This window comes from Bombina bombina, chromosome 1 (assembly GCF_027579735.1).
Source record: "Bombina bombina isolate aBomBom1 chromosome 1, aBomBom1.pri, whole genome shotgun sequence".
Lineage (NCBI taxonomy): Eukaryota > Metazoa > Chordata > Amphibia > Anura > Bombinatoridae > Bombina > Bombina bombina.
The window spans coordinates 1212058052-1212075950 of record NC_069499.1 but is presented as its reverse complement, the minus strand read 5'-3'; the positions used below and the strand labels follow the sequence as shown (position 1 = coordinate 1212075950).

At 42.0% G+C, this 17899-nt stretch overlaps 1 protein-coding gene across 1 annotated transcript in view; it reads left to right on the top strand.

Moving 5' to 3' along the window:
• Window positions 1–17899, top strand: part of LRCH2 (leucine rich repeats and calponin homology domain containing 2) — a 600694-nt gene that overhangs the window by 160537 nt on the left and 422258 nt on the right. Inside the window, exons 3-4 of the mRNA XM_053700216.1 lie at window positions 14209–14335; window positions 14432–14537. Coding sequence (XP_053556191.1) covers window positions 14209–14335; window positions 14432–14537 — 233 coding nt within the window. The remainder of the gene's footprint in view (window positions 1–14208; window positions 14336–14431; window positions 14538–17899) is intronic.

Genomic DNA, 17899 nt, shown 5'->3' with positions numbered 1-17899 from the left:
TCCGCGTGTTGCTTAGGGAGGTTTTAGCTGCTCTGAATGACTGTGATACCATTGCAGTGCCAGAGAAATTGTGTAGACTGGATAAATACTTTGCAGTGCCGGTGTGTACTGATGTTTTTCCAAATACCTAAAAGGTTTACAGAAATTATTAATAAGGAATGGGATAGACCAGGTGTGCCGTTCTCTTCCCCTCCTATTTTTAGAAAAATGTTTCCAATAGACGCCACCACACGGGACTTATGGCAGGCAGTCCCTAAGGTGGAGGGAGCAGTTTCTACTCTAGTAAAGCGTACTACTATCCCTGTCGAGGACAGTTGTGCTTTTTTTAGATGGTTACCTTAAGAAAATATTTATTCAACAAGGTTTTATCCTACAGCCCCTTGCATGCATTGCCCCTGTCACTGCTGCTGCGGCGTACTGGTTTGAGTCTCTGGAAGAGGCTTTACAGGTAGCGACTCCATTGGATGACATACTTGGCAAACTTAGAGCACTTAAGCTAGCCAATTCTTTTATTCTGATGCCATTGTTCATTTGACTACTAATGGCTAAGAATTCTGGTTTTGCTATACAGGCGCGCAGAGCGCTATGGCTTAGATCATGGTCAGCTGACGTGACTTCAAAATCTAAGCTACTTAACATTCCCTTCAAGGGGCAGACCCTATTCGGGCCTGGTTGAAGGAGATTATTGCTGATATCACTGGAGGAAAAGGTCATGCCCTTTCTCAGGACAGGTCCAAATCAAGGGCCAAACAGTCTAATTTTCGTGCCTTTCAAAACTTCAAGGCAGGTGCGGCATCAACTTCCTCTAATGCTAAACAAGAGGGAACTTTTGCTCAATCCAAGACGGTCTGGAGACCAAACCTGACTTGGAAAAAAGGTAAGCAGGTAAAAAAGCCTGCTGCTGCCTCTAAGACAGCATGAAGGAACGGCCCCCTATCCGGGAACGGATCTAGTAGGGGGCAGACTTTCACTCTTTGCCCAGGCGTGGGCAAGAGATGTTCAGGGTCCCTGGGCGTTGGAAATTATATCCCAGGGATATCTTCTGGACTTCAAAGCTTCCCCCCCAAAAGGGAGATTTCACCTTTCACAATTATCTGCACACCAGATAAAGAGAGAGGCATTCTTACACTGTGTACGAGACCTCCTAGTTATGGGAGTGATCCATCCAGTTCCAAAGGAGGAACAGGGACAGGGTTTTTACTCAAATCTGTTTGTGGTTCCCAAAAAAGAGGGAACCTTCAGACCAATTTTGGATCTAAAGATCTTAAACAAATTCCTCAGAGTTCCATCATTCAAGATGGAAACTATTCGTACCATCCTACCACTGATCCAGGAGGGTCAATATATGACTACAGTGGATCTAAAGGATGCTTATCTTCACATTCCGATACACAAAGATCATCATCGGTTTCTCAGGTTTGCCTTTCAAGACAGGCATTATCAGTTGTAGCTCTTCCCTTGGGATTAGCTACAGCCCCAAGAATCTTTACAAAGGTTCTAGGGTCGCTTATGGCGGTCCTAAGGCCGCGGGGCATAGCAGTAGCCCCTTATTTAGACGACATCCTGATACAGGCGTCAAACTTCCAAATTGCCAAGTCTCATTCGGACGTAGTACTGGCATTTCTGTGGTCGCATGGGTGGAAAGTGAACGAGGAAAAGAGTTCTCTATCCCCACTCACAAGAGTTTCCTTTCTAGGGACTCTGATAGATTCTGTAGAAATGAAAATTCACCTGACGGAGTCCAGGTTATCAAAGCTTCTAAATTCCTGCCGGGTTCTTCATTCCATTCCGCGCCCTTCGGTGGTTCAGTGTATGGAAGTAATCGGCTTAATGGTAGCGGCAATGGACATAGTGCCGTTTGAACGCTTACATCTCAGACCGCTGCAACTATGCATGCTCAGTCAGTGGAACGGGGATTACACAGATTTGTCCCCTCAACTGAATCTGGACCAAGAGACCAGGGATTCTCTTCTCTGGTGGCTATCTCGGGTCCATCTGTCCAAAGGTATGACCTTTCGCAGGCCAGATTGGACAATTGTTACGACAGATGCCAGCCTTCTAGGTTGGGGTGCAGTCTGGAACTCCCTGAAGGCTCAGGGATCGTGGACTCAGGAGGAGTCTCTCCTTCCATTAAATATTCTGGAACTAAGAGCGATATTCAAGGCTCTTCAGGCTTGGCCTCAGTTAGCAACTCTGAGGTACATCAGATTTCAGTCGGACAACATCATGACTGTAGCTTACATCAACCATCAAGGGGGAACGAGAAGTTCCCTAGAGATGTTAGAAGTTTAAAAAATAATTCGCTGGGCAGAGATTCACTCTTGCCACCTATCAGCTATCCATATCCCAGGTGTAGAGCACTGGGAGGCGGATTTTCTAAGTCGTCAGACTTTTCATCCGGGAGAGTGGGAACTCCATCCGGAGGTTTTTGCACAACTGATTCATCGTTGGGGCAAACCAGAACTGGATCTCATGGCGTCTCGCCAGAACGCCAAGCTTCCGTGTTACGGATCCAGGTCCAGGGATCCCAAGGCGACACTGATAGATGCTCTAGCAGCGCCCTGGTCTTTCAACCTGGCTTATGTGTTTCCACCGTTTCCTCTGCTCCCTCGACTGATTGCCAAGATCAAGCAGGAGAGAGCATCAGTGATTTTGATAGCACCTGCGTGGCCACGCAGGACCTGGTATGCAGATCTAGTGGACATGTCATCCTTTCCACCATGGTCTCTGCCTCTGAAACAGGACCTTCTACTTCAGGGTCTTTTCAACCATCCAAATCTAATTTCTCTGAGGCTGACTGCCTGGAGATTGAACGCTTGATTTTATCAAAGCGTGGCTTCTCCGAGTCAGTTATTGATACCTTAAGACAGGCACGAAAGCCTGTCACCAGGAAAATTTACCATAAGGTATGGCGTAGATAACTTTATTGGTGTGAATCCAAGGGTTACTCATGGAGTAAGGTCAGGATTGCTAGGATATTATCTTTTCTCCAAGAAGGTTTGGAAAAAGGATTGTCAGCTAGTTAAGCGTCTGGCAGATGTTCCAGACGTTCAGTCATTTTGTCAGGCTTTAGTTAGAATCAAGCCTGTGTTTAAACCTGTTGCTCCACCATGGAGCTTAAACTTGGTTCTTAAGGTTCTTCAAGGAGTTCCGTTTGAACCTCTTCATTCCATAGATATCAAGCTTTTATCTTGGAACGTTCTTTTTTTGGTAGCTATTTCCTCGGCTCATAGAGTCTCTGAGCTATCTGCCTTACAATGTGATTCTCCTTATCTGATTTTTCATACGGATAAGGTAGTCCTGCGTACCAAACCTGGGTTCTTACCTAAGGTGGTATCTAACAAGAATATCAATCAAGAGATTGTTGTTCCATCCTTGTGTTACACAATCTGGACGTGGTCCGTGCTTTAAAGTTTTACTTACAAGCTACTAAAGATTTTCGTCAAACATCTTCTTTGTTTGTTGTCTACTCTGGACAGAGGAGAGGTCAAAAGGCTTCGGCAACCTTTTTTTCTTTTTGACTAAGAAGCTTAATCCGCTTAGCCTATGAGACTGCTGGACAGCAGCCTCCTGAAAGGATTACAGCTCATTCCACTAGAGCTGTGGCTTCCACTTGAGCCTTTAAAAATGAGGCTTCTTTTGATCAGATTTGCAAGGCGACGACTTGGTCTTCGCTTCATATTTTTTCAAAATTTTACAAATTTGATACTTTTGCTTCTTCGGAGGCTATATTTGGGAGACAGGTTTTACGGGCAGTGGTTCCTTCCATTTAAGTTCCTGCCTTGTCCCTCCCTTCATCCGTGTACTTTAGCTTTGGTATTGGTATCCCACAAGTAATGGATGATCCGTGGACTGGATACACCTTACAAGAGAAAACACAATTTATGCTTACCTGATAAATTTATTTCTCTTGTGGTGTATCCAGTCCACGGCCCGCCCTGTCATTTTAAGGCAGGTCATTTTTTAATTTAAACTACAGTAACCACTGCACCCTATTATTCCTCCTTTCTCGGCTTGTTTTCGGTCGAATGACTGGCTATGACAGTTAGGGGAGGAGCTATATTACAGCTCTGCTGTGGGTGTCCTCTTGCAACTTCCTGTTGGGAATGAGAATATCCCACAAGTAATGGATGATCCGTGGACTGGATACTCCACAAGAGAAATAAATTTATCAGGTAAGCATAAATTGTGTTTTTTTTCTTTCATGATTCATATAGAGCATGCAGTTTTAAGCAATGTTCTAATTTACTCCTATTAATTTTTCTTCATTTTCTTGCTATCTTTATTTGAAAAAGCAGATATGTAAGCTTAGGAAACGGGCCAATTTTTGCTACAGCACCTGAGTAGGGCTTGCTGATTGTTGGCTAAATGTTTTGTCCTCCCCAGAGTAAATTTAATTATGAAAACCTAGGTTTCAACATAACTGTGTCCCTTTTAACAAGGTTGAACGGTCAGGTATATATATTTATTTATCTTCAAAATATATGTTAACACAGCTTCTGGTATCTGCTTTACAACCTGCCGTCACCATGCTTATACTTTTTTTTACAGATTAAGGACCAGGATTTATGGAGTGTTTCAACTCATAATCATGTGCCTCATAAAAAATTTAACTTTTTAAAAAAAAAAAAACACAAAAAAACAATCAAAATCTGTGCAATGTGTATTGAATATTTTTTTCCCTATTTTGCTGATATTTATCTCTAGAAATTATTTCAACAGTAAGGCAGTAATACATATAAAACACTTAAAGGGACACTGAACCCAAATTTTTCCTTTCACGATTCAGATAGAGGATGAAATTTTAAGCAACTTTCTAATTTACTCCTATTAATTTTTCTTCGTTCTCTTGCTATCTTTATTTTAAAAGCAGGAATGTAAATCTTAGCAGCCAGCCCATTTTAGGTTCAGCACCATGGATAGTGCTTGCTTATTAGAGGATTACATTTACCCACCAATAAGCAAGCATAACCCAGGTTCTCAACCAAAAATGGGCCGGCTCCTATGCATCACATTCCTGCTTTTTAAATAAATATAGCAAGAGAACGAAGAAAAATTGATGAGTAAATTAAAAAGTTTCTTAAAATTGCATGCTCTATCTGAATCATGAAATAAAAAATTTGGGTTTAGTGTCCCTTTAATTGACAGGAACTTGTTCATGTAGCTTTAACAGAGGAATAAAGATAAACCTACTAAACGCTTTTTCAAGAGGTGAATTCCTAGAGTGCTGTAATACTGCAAAACTGTACATTTTGCTAAAAAAATAAGTTTAATATATTTGTAAATTGTATTTGTAAAACATTCAGTTTTATGTGCCCCCCCCTGTGCTTATAAGGACTGTACTGTAAAACCAGTTTATCTTAATGTGTTTACGATGACTGCATACCAGCTGCAAAGGTTTTATAATGTATGGGAAGGTGTTACTTTAGGTTTATTTTCATATATGAAATAGCTGCCTGCTAATTGAGCTCTCAACCCAATAAAATTGACTGAACTTGTAGGGATAGCATACATCATTATCTTATGTAATTATTTACGCAAAGTTCTTCTTATATTATTTCTAACTAATTCTCTCAATACTTAGAGAGAACAATAGATATTAGCAGTTTAGTACCTCTGTCTCACACCCCACTAGGAGCATGATTTTATCTAAACCACTTGTTTACTTAGTTTTTCTATAACCAGTACTGAAATTTTCAGTATAGTGGGGGATACAAAATTTCAATTTAAAAAATAGACGCAAAGGTGCTATTTTTAAACCATTTAATGCACTGTAAAATGCAACATAGACCATTGGGAGCAAAATACAGTGCAATGTTACTTTTAATTGGTTATATGTACTCTGATCCCTCAAAATTCTGCTTTAATGGCAGATCCCCTAATAGTTTTTTATATGCACTGAAATATAGAAGGCAATCACTGAGGCACATGCTGAACCTTTCAACTGCTGGTATTCTATTAAAGGGACAGTCTACACCTTAGTCATCTTAAAGTTTTACTTCAGGATTAAGCTGCAAATATCGTCCTGCACCCATTTCTATATCCTGCAGCAGTAACAGTAAAACAGTTATTTCTCCAACATAGGTGTGTCCGGTCCACGGCGTCATCCTTACTTGTGGGATATTCTCTTCCCCAACAGGAAATGGCAAAGAGCCCAGCAAAGCTGGTCACATGATCCCTCCTAGGCTCCGCCTTCCCCAGTCATTCTCTTTGCCGTTGTACAGGCAACATCTCCACGGAGATGGCTTAGAGTTTTTTAGTGTTTAACTGTAGTTTTTATTATTCAATCAAGAGTTTGTTATTTTAAAATAGTGCTGGTATGTACTATTTACTCTGAAACAGAAAAGAGATGAAGATTTCTGTTTGTAAGAGGAAAATGATTTTAGCAACCGTTACTAAAATCGATGGCTGTTTCCACACAGGACTGTTGAGAGGAATTAACTTCAGTTGGGGGAACAGTGAGCAGACTTTTGCTGCTTGAAGTATGACACATTCTAACAAGACGATGTAATGCTGGAAGCTGTCATTTTCCCTATGGGATCCGGTAAGCCATTTTTATTACAGAAAGAAAAAAAGGGCTTCACAAGGGCTTTTTAAGACTGTAGACATTTTCTGGGCTAAATCGATTTATATATAAACATATTTTATACTCCATAGCCTTGAGGAATTATTTTAATCTTGGGAATTATGTAAAATAACCGGCAGGCACTGTATTGGACACCTTATTCTCTAGGGACTTTCCCTAATCATAGGCAGAGTCTCATTTTCGCGCCTCTATTGCGCACTTGTTTTTGAGAAGCATGACATGCAGATGCATGTGTGAGGAGCTCTGATACATAGAAAAGACTTTCTGAAGGCGTCATTTGGTATCGTATTCCCCTTTGGGCTTGGTTGGGTCTCAGCAAAGCAGATACCAGGGACTGTAAAGGGGTTAAATATAAAAACGGCTCCGGTTCCGTTATTTTAAGGGTTAAAGCTTCCAAATTTGGTGTGCAATACTTTTAAGGCTTTAAGACACTGTGGTGAAATTTTGGTGAATTTTGAACAATTCCTTCATACTTTTTCGCAATTGCAGTAATAAAGTGTGTTCAGTTTAAAATTTAAAGTGACAGTAACGGTTTATTTTAAAACGTTTTTTGTACTTTGTTATCAAGTTTTTGCCTGTTTAACATGTCTGAACTACCAGATAGACTGTGTTCTGAATGTGGGGAAGCCAAGGTTCCTTCTCATTTAAATAGATGTGATTTATGTGACACAAAATTTAGAGAAAATGATGCCCAAGATGATTCCTCAAGTGAGGGGAGTAAGCATGGTACTGCATCATCCCCTCCTTCGTCTACACCAGTCTTGCCCACACAGGAGGCCCCTAGTACATCTAGCGCGCCAATACTCCTTACTATGCAACAATTAACGGCTGTAATGGATAATTCTATCAAAAACATTTTAGCCAAAATGCCCACTTATCAGCGAAAGCGCGACTGCTCTGTTTTAGAAAATACTGAAGAGCATGAGGACGCTGATGATATTGGTTCTGAAGGGCCCCTACCCCAGTCTGAGGGGGCCAGGGAGGTTTTGTCTGAGGGAGAAATTTCAGATTCAGGGAAAATTTCTCAACAAGCTGAACCTGATTACATTTAAATTTAAATTGGAACATCTCCGCGCTCTGCTTAAGGAGGTGTTATCCACTCTGGATGATTGTGAGAATTTGGTCATTCCAGAGAAACTATGTAAAATGGACAAGTTCCTGGAGGTCCCGGGGCCCCCCGAAGCTTTTCCTATACCCAAGCGGGTGGCGGACATTGTAAATAAAGAATGGGAAAGGCCCGGTATACCTTTCGTCCCTCCCCCCATATTTAAAAAATTGTTTCCTATGGTCGACCCCAGAAAGGACTTATGGCAGACAGTCCCCAAGGTCGAGGGGGCGGTTTCTACTCTAAACAAACGCACCACTATACCCATAGAAGATAGTTGTGCTTTCAAAGATCCTATGGATAAAAAATTAGAAGGTTTGCTTAAAAAGATGTTTGTTCAGCAAGGTTACCTTCTACAACCAATTTCATGCATTGTTCCTGTCACTACAGCAGCGTGTTTCTGGTTCGATGAGCTAGAAAAGGCGCTCAATAATAATTCTTCTTCTTATGAGGAGATTATGGACAGAATTCATGCTCTCAAATTGGCTAATTCTTTCACCCTAGACGCCTCTTTGCAATTGGCTAGGTTAGCGGCGAAAAATTCTGGTTTTGCTATTGTGGCGCGCAGAGCGCTTTGGTTAAAATCTTGGTCAGCGGATGCGTCTTCCAAGAACAAATTGCTTAACATTCCTTTCAAGGGGAAAACGCTGTTTGGCCCTGACTTGAAAGAGATTATCTCTGATATCACTGGGGGCAAGGGCCACGCCCTTCCTCAGGATAGGTCTTTCAAGGCCAAAAATAAACCTAATTTTCGTCCCTTTCGCAGAAACGGACCAGCCCCAAGTGCTACGTCCTCTAAGCAAGAGGGTAATACTTCTCAAGCCAAGCCAGCCTGGAGACCAATGCAAGGCTGGAACAAAGGAAAGCAGGCTAAGAAACCTGCCACTGCTACCAAGACAGCATGAGATGTTGGCCCCCGATCCGGGACCGGATCTGGTGGGGGGCAGACTCTCTCTCTTCGCTCAGGCTTGGGCAAGAGATGTTCTGGATCCTTGGGCACTAGAAATAGTCTCCCAAGGTTATCTTCTGGAATTGAAGGGGCTTCCCCCAAGGGGGAGGTTCCACAGGTCTCAATTGTCTTCAGACCACATAAAAAGACAGGCATTCTTACATTGTGTAGAAGACCTGTTAAAAATGGGAGTGATTCATCCTGTTCCTTTAGGAGAACAAGGGATGGGGTTCTACTCCAATCTGTTCGTAGTTCCCAAAAAAGAGGGAACATTCAGACCAATCTTAGATCTCAAGATCCTAAACAAGTTTCTCAAGGTTCCATCGTTCAAAATGGAAACCATTCGAACAATTCTTCCTTCCATCCAGGAAGGTCAATTCATGACCACGGTGGATTTAAAGGATGCGTATCTACATATTCCTATCCACAAGGAACATCATCGGTTCCTAAGGTTCGCATTCCTGGACAAGCATTACCAGTTTGTGGCACTTCCGTTCGGATTAGCCACTGCTCCAAGGATTTTCACAAAGGTACTAGGGTCCCTTCTAGCGGTGCTAAGACCAAGGGGCATTGCAGTAGTACCTTACTTGGACGACATTCTGATTCAAGCGTCGTCCCTTCCTCAAGCAAAGGCTCACACGGACATTGTCCTGGCCTTTCTCAGATCTCACGGGTGGAAAGTGAACGTAGAAAAAAGTTCTCTATCTCCGTCAACAAGGGTTCCCTTCTTGGGAACAATAATAGACTCCTTAGAAATGAGGATTTTTCTGACAGAGGCCAGAAAATCAAAACTTCTAAACTCTTGTCAAATACTTCATTCTGTTCCTCTTCCTTCCATAGCGCAGTGCATGGAAGTAATAGGTTTGATGGTAGCGGCAATGGACATAGTTCCTTTTGCGCGAATTCATCTAAGACCATTACAACTGTGCATGCTCAGTCAGTGGAATGGGGACTATACAGACTTGTCTCTGACGATACAAGTAGATCAGAGGACCAGAGATTCACTCCGTTGGTGGCTGTCCCTGGACAACCTGTCACAGGGGATGAGCTTCCGCAGACCAGAGTGGGTCATTGTCACGACCGACGCCAGTCTGGTGGGCTGGGGCGCGGTCTGGGGACCCCTGAAAGCTCAGGGTCTTTGGTCTCGGGAAGAATCTCTTCTCCCGATAAATATTCTGGAACTGAGAGCGATATTCAATGCTCTCAAGGCTGGGCCTCAGCTAGCAAAGGCCAAGTTCATACGGTTTCAATCAGACAACATGACGACTGTTGCGTACATCAACCATCAGGGGGGAACAAGGAGTTCCCTGGCGATGGAAGAAGTGACCAAAATCATTCAATTGGCGGAGACTCACTCCTGCCACTTGTCTGCAATCCACATCCCAGGAGTGGAAAATTGGGAAGCGGATTTTCTGAGTCGTCAGACATTTCATCCGGGGGAGTGGGAACTCCATCCGGAAATCTTTGCCCAAATTACTCAATTGTGGGGCATTCCAGACATGGATCTGATGGCCTCTCGTCAGAACTTCAAGGTTCCTTGCTACGGGTCCAGATCCAGGGATCCCAAGGCGACTCTAGTAGATGCACTAGTAGCACCTTGGACCTTCAAACTAGCTTATGTATTCCCGCCGTTTCCTCTCATCCCCAGGCTGGTAGCCAGGATCAATCAGGAGAGGGCATCGGTGATCTTGATAGCTCCTGCGTGGCCACGCAGGACTTGGTATGCAGACCTGGTGAATATGTCATCGGCTCCACCATGGAAGCTACCTTTGAGACGAGACCTTCTTGTTCAAGGTCCGTTCGAACATCCGAATCTGGTCTCACTCCAACTGACTGCTTGGAGATTGAACGCTTGATCTTATCAAAGCGAGGGTTCTCAGATTCTGTCATTGATACTCTTGTTCAGGCCAGAAAGCCTGTAACTAGAAAAATTTACCACAAAATATGGAAAAAATATATCTGTTGGTGTGAATCTAAAGGATTCCCTTGGGACAAGGTAAAAATTCCTAAGATTCTATCCTTTCTTCAAGAAGGTTTGGAGAAAGGATTATCTGCAAGTTCCTTGAAGGGACAGATTTCTGCCTTGTCTGTGTTACTTCACAAAAAGCTGGCAGCTGTGCCAGATGTTCAAGCCTTTGTTCAGGCTCTGGTTAGAATCAAGCCTGTTTACAAACCTTTGACTCCTCCTTGGAGTCTCAATTTAGTTCTTTCAGTTCTTCAGGGGGTTCCGTTTGAACCCTTACATTCCATTGATATTAAGTTATTATCTTGGAAAGTTTTGTTTTTGGTTGCAATTTCTTCTGCTAGAAGAGTTTCAGAATTATCTGCTCTGCAGTGTTCTCCTCCTTATCTGGTGTTCCATGCAGATAAGGTGGTTTTACGTACTAAACCTGGTTTTCTTCCGAAAGTTGTTTCTAACAAAAACATTAACCAGGAGATAGTCGTGCCTTCTTTGTGTCCGAATCCAGTTTCAAAGAAGGAACGTTTGTTGCACAATTTGGATGTTGTTCGTGCTCTAAAATTCTATTTAGATGCTACAAAGGATTTTAGACAAACATCTTCCTTGTTTGTTGTTTATTCTGGTAAAAGGAGAGGTCAAAAAGCAACTTCTACCTCTCTCTCTTTTTGGATTAAAAGCATCATCAGATTGGCTTATGAGACTGCCGGACGGCAGCCTCCTGAAAGAATCACAGCTCATTCCACTAGGGCTGTGGCTTCCACATGGGCCTTCAAGAACGAGGCTTCTGTTGATCAGATATGTAAGGCAGCGACTTGGTCTTCACTGCACACTTTTACTAAATTTTACAAGTTTGATACTTTTGCTTCTTCTGAGGCTATTTTTGGGAGAAAGGTTTTGCAAGCCGTGGTGCCTTCCATCTAGGTGACCTGATTTGCTCCCTCCCTTCATCCGTGTCCTAAAGCTTTGGTATTGGTTCCCACAAGTAAGGATGACGCCGTGGACCGGACACACCGATGTTGGAGAAAACAGAATTTATGTTTACCTGATAAATTACTTTCTCCAACGGTGTGTCCGGTCCACGGCCCGCCCTGGTTTTTTAATCAGGTCTGATAATTTATTTTCTTTAACTACAGTCACCACGGTATCATATGGTTTCTCCTATGCAAATATTCCTCCTTTACGTCGGTCGAATGACTGGGGAAGGCGGAGCCTAGGAGGGATCATGTGACCAGCTTTGCTGGGCTCTTTGCCATTTCCTGTTGGGGAAGAGAATATCCCACAAGTAAGGATGACGCCGTGGACCGGACACACCGTTGGAGAAAGTAATTTATCAGGTAAACATAAATTCTGTTTTTAAAATGTCTATTGTTTCTTGTCACTTTAAAATGGCTTCCAAGATCATCCCACTGATGACATAACTGTCTGGGCTGCATTAAAGTGAAGGTCAATTTTGATGAATTAGTGCCTGGTTTTTAATAATCCTATTAAAAACAAGGGCACTTTAATTCATCAAAATTGATATTTTAAGCGTTTTCTTCAAAAACTTACCTTTTAATCCTGGCAGCCACTCCAGCGATTCCCCCGGCCGTCGGAAGCCTCTGCAGATGTTAGAAATGATGAATCCGGCTTCCTCCAATCACGGCTTCCCCCGGGGGAATCTTGGCCTGATTCAATGCCGTGATTGGAGGAAGCCGGATTTGTGATTTTGGACCCATTTGGACCCATTTTGAAGACGGCTTGCGACGGGCGGAGGAAGTGCTGGAGTGGCTGCCAGGATTAAAAGGTAAGAAAACAGTGAAATGTCAATTTTGATGAATTAAAATGCCCTTGTTTTTAATAGGATTATTAAAAACCGGGCACTAATTCATCAAAACTGACCTTCACTTTAAAGGCTTCACTAATAACAATAGACTTACTAATTGGATTTAACAGACTGTCAATGCTATTCAGCAAAGTGCATAGATGCAACCCAGATGGTTATGTCATCGGTGGCCAGAGCTTGGCAGCCATTTCAAAGAGAACAGAAACAATAGTAATTTTAAAATAACTTTTTTACTGTTCCAGCTGCATGATATAGAAAGGGGCGCAGGAGGCTATTTGCACCTTAATCTAAGCTAAGACTTTAAGATGACTGAGGTGTAGACTGTCCCTTTAATTCTTTATGTTCTGGAAAGAAAGAGTGCTTTTGTTTCCAGAAAAATTCATATTAAGAATGCAGTTGGGATAAAACAGACTGATAGATTATTGTATGTGGTAAGGGTAATGGCCCAGAGTAGGACTGGGGGGAAATGTTTGATTATTTATAACCGCAACATACATACAGATATGTTTAATATAGTATTTCCAAAATTTATCCTGAAAATACTGTGTATAAGAAAACGTATTAGAGTTTGTAACTACATATGTTTTTAACTTCTTGTAATACTTTTTTTTTCTTAAACGGGAAGAGTCCACAGCTGCATTCATTACTTTTGGGAATTCAGAACCTGGCCACCAGGAGGAGGCAAAGACACCCCAGTCAAACTCTTAAATACCTCTCCCACTTCCCTCATCCCCCAGTCATTCTTTGCCTTTCGTCACAGGAGGTTGGCAGAGAAGTTTCAGAAGACTGAAGTCTCTTATGGAAGGTAGTACTCTTCGAAATGGTACTGGAGTTTTTAAGTATTCCTGTCAGCTTCTCAGTGAGAGTATGGATGAAGGTCTAGAGATGCAGGGAGAGTCTTTCTGCGAAACCATCCCGACTCATATTAACAGCTCCTAGGCAATCAGCATTGACGAGTTTAGCTGCCTGCCTTTATTCACTCAAGTCCATGTCAGAAGCGAGGCTACTATCTGTCACTCTTGAAGGGCCGTGTTCCTGTTCTATGGCGTAGATTCCGGTAAGATCGTTTCATTTTATTTCGATATGTTAATGTTAACGAAGGAAGTTACGATCCCAGTGGGACTCCTTTATCTTATGGAATCAAGGGTTAATATCTCCTGAGGGGGGTTATTGAACAGGGGGGACTTTAATCATGTTTGTTATGTGATTCTGTCTGCGAATGTGTAGTGAGGGCTCATGGCTTTTCGGAACATGACTGGGGGATGAGGGAAGTAGGAGAGGTATTTAAGCCTTTGACTGGGGTGTCTTTGCCTCCTCCTGGTGGCCAGGTTCTGAATTCCCAAAAGTAATGAATGCAGCTGTGGACTCTTCCCATTACAAGAAAAGATAATTATCAAGTAAGCATAATTTTAAGTTTTTGTTTCATAAATGGGTATTTTATGTGGTGAGCTGTTTTTCACCTATTGTTTTCTATCAGTCGTACATAGTAATTCTTCATCTATACAGTTTTGTATACTGATGCCTATTTCTTTTGGTTTCCTAGCTAAGGGACGTCTAGAGGAGATAAACAAGAAATCTAATTTTATACATGGTAAATTAAATGCATGGTACAATAAATAATCTGCAAAGTAACTAAATTGTCAGCTGCAATTTAGAAGAGGCTGCCCTTGAGATTTTAATGGTTATGAGTAGGTGTTTTATTACTTCATGGAATCACAGCAAAAAGACTAAATTATTATCTATTATTCATTTGTATTCATGCAAATATATTCTTTCTTCCTTACAGTCGAAATCTCTTATCAACCTTGCCAAAATACCTGTTTGACTTACCGCTGAAAGTTTTGGTCGTTAGCAATAACAAATTGGTTTCCATTCCAGAAGAGGTTGGGAAATTGAAAGATTTAATGGAGCTAGTAAGTAATCTTTGGCAGGTATGCTCTATAAAGTAATCAAAGGCTAAAAAGAAGAGTTTTGTATCTTTTTGTTTACATCTCTCTTTTTCTTCCTAGGATGTCAGCTGTAATGAAATACAAGTTCTTCCTCCACAAATGGGTAAACTGCACTCACTAAGAGAACTGAACCTTAGACGAAATAACCTCCAGGTTTTGCCAGATGGTAAGTTTCTGTTAAAGCTACTTACTTCTTTTGTGCTTAATGAGTTATTGGTTCTTAAAGGGATGTTTCCATAATCCATTGCAGCATTGGGGTATAATCAACTAGTAATTTAGAAAATGACCTATTGGTTACTTTCACAAACATCTTTCTTCTTATCATAAATAATAAAATAAAGACTTTTCTCTGAAGAGTAGTCTACTCAGGCCTTGTGCACTAAATGTGGTCTTTCAAAAAAAAAAGTATGCTTACCTGATAAATTATTTTCTTTCTCAATGATGAATTCTGTCACTAGGAGGAGGTCAAGAGCTTAAACTCCCTCCCTCCCACCTCACATCTCTCCTTAGTTTAATGCATAGCCGAGCAGAGAATAGGAAACAGACAAAATCAGTCTATAGAGGTGTAAATTAGAACGGTCGCCCACACAATTTGAAAAGGGCAGGGCCAATGGACCATCATCATTCCGAAAGAAAATAATTTATCAGGTAAGTATAAATGTTTTCTTTCTCTTGTTAAGTGTATCCAGTCCACGGATCATCCATTACTTATGGGATATTCTCCTTCCCAACAGGAAGTTGCAAGAGGATCACCCACAGCAGAGCTGCTATATAGCTCCTCCCCTAACTGTCATACCCAGTCATTCTCTTGCAAGCCTCAACCAAGATGGAGGTCGTAAGAGGAGTGTGGTGTTTTATACTTAGTTTATTCTTCATTCAAAAGTTTGTTATTTTTAAATGGTGCCGGAGTGTACTGTTTATCTCAGGCAGTATTTAGAAGAAGAATCTGCCTGCGTTTTCTATGATCTTAACAGAAGTAACTAAGATCCATGGCTGTTCTCACATATTCTGAGGAGTGAGGTAACTTCAGAGAGGGAATGGCGTGCAGGTTTTCCTGCAATAAGGTATGTGCAGTTAATATTTTTCTAGGGATGGAATTTGCTAGAAAATGCTGCTGATACCGAACTAATGTAAGTAAAGCCTTAAATGCAGTGATAGCTACTGGTATCAGGCTTATTAATAGAGATGCATACTCTTATAAAAATGTAATATAAAACGTTTGCTGGCATGTTTAATCGTTTTTATATGTATTTGGTGATAAAACTTATTGGGGCCTAGTTTTTTTCCACATGGCTGGCTTGAATTTTGCCTAGTAACAGTTTCCTTAGGCTTTCCACTGTTGTAATATGAGTGGGAGGGGCCTTTTTTAGTGCTTTTCTGTGCAGATAAAAATACTGACAGAGACATTCAGTTTCCCTCTGCATGATCCAGGACATCTCTGGAGGGCTCAAAAGGCTTCAAAGTCGTTTTTGAGGGAGGTAAAAAGCCACAGTAGAGCTGTGGCAGTTGTTGTGACTGTTTGAAAAAAACAAAAACGTTTTTGTCTTTTATTATTCCATTTTGGGTATTAAGGGGTTAATCATCCATTTGCAAGTGGGTGCAATGCTCTGCTAACTTGTTACATACACTGTAAAAATTTCGTTAGTGTAACTGCCTTTTTTCACTGTTTCAAATTTTGACAAAATTTGTGTTTCTTAAAGGTGCAGTAACGTTTTTTATATTGCTTGTAAACTTGTTTAAAGTGTTTTCCAAGCTTGCTAGTCTCATTGCTAGTCTGTTTAAACATGTCTGCCTCATAGGAGAATGTGTACTAAATGTATTGATTTCACCTTAAACAGTAAAGATCAGTCTTTAACTATAAAAGAAATATCACCAGAAGATTCTGACGAGGGGGAAGTTATGCCGACTAACTCTCCCCACGTGTCAGACCCTTCGCCTCCCGCTCAGGGGATGCACGCTAATATGGCGCCAATTACATCAGGGATGCCCATAGCGATTACCTTGCAGGACATGGCTGCAATCATGAATAATACCCTGTCAGAGGTATTATCCAGGTTGCCTGAATTAAGAGGCAAGCGCGATTGCTCTGGTGTTAGGAGAAATACAGAGCGCGCAGATGCTGTAAGGGCCATGTCTGATACTGCGTCACAATATGCAGATCATGAGGACGGAGAGCTTCAGTCTGTGGGTGACATCTCTGATTCGGGGAAACCTGATTCAGAGATTTCTAATTTTAAATTTAAGCTTGAGAACCTCCGTGTGTTGCTTGGGGAGGTATTAGCTGCTCTGAATGACTGTAACACAGTTGCAGTACCAGAGAAATTGTGTAGGCTGGATAAATACTATGCGGTACCGGTGTGTACTGATGTTTTTCCTATACCTAAAAGGCTTACAGAAATTATTAGCAAGGAGTGGGATAGACCGGGTGTGCCTTTTTCCCCACCTCCTATATTTAGAAAAATGTTTCCAATAGACGCCACTACACGGGACTTATGGCAGACGGTCCCTAAGGTGGAGGGAGCAGTTTCTACTTTAGCAAAGCGTACTACTATCCCGGTTGAGGACAGTTGTGCTTTTTCAGATCCAATGGATAAAAAATTGGAGGGTTACCTTAAGAAAATGTTTATTCAACAAGGTTTTATTTTACAGCCCCTTGCATGCATTGCGCCTGTCACGGCCGCGGCGGCATTCTGGTTTGAGGCCCTGGAAGAGGCCATCCATACAGCTCCATTGACTGAAATTATTGACAAGCTTAGAACACTTAAGCTAGCTAACTCATTTGTTTCTGATGCCATTGTTCATTTGACTAAACTAACGGCTAAGAATTCCGGATTCACCATCCAAGCGCGTAGGGCACTATGGCTTTAATCCTGGTCAGCTGACGTGACTTTGAAGTCTAAATTACTCAACATTCCTTTCAAGGGGCAGACCTTATTCGGGCCTGGTTTGAAGGAAATTATTGCTGACATTACTGGAGGTAAGGGTCACGCCCTTCCTCAGGACAGGGCCAAACAGTCTAATTTTCATGCCTTTCGAAATTTCAAGGCAGGTGCAGCATCAACTTCCTCCGCTTCAAAACAAGAGGGAACTTTTGCTCAATCTAAGCAGGCCTGGAAACCTAACCAGTCCTGGAACAAAGGCAAGCAGGCCAGAAAGCCTGCTGCTGCCTCTAAGACAGCATGAAGGAACGGCCCCCTATCCGGCGACGGATCTAGTAGGGGGCAGACTTTCTCTCTTCGCCCAGGCGTGGGCAAGAGATGTTTGGGATCCCTGGGCGTTGGAGATCATATCTCAGGGATATCTTCTGGACTTCAAAGCTTCCCCTCCACAAGGGAGACTTCATCTTTCAAGGCTATCTGCAAATCAGATAAAGAAAGAGGCATTCCTACGCTGTGTGCAAGACCTCCTAGTTATGGGAGTGATCCATCCAGTTCCGTGGACGGAACAAGGACAGGGTTTTTATTCGAATCTGTTTGTGGTTCCCAAAAAAGAGGGAACCTTCAGACCAATTTTGGATCTAAAGATCTT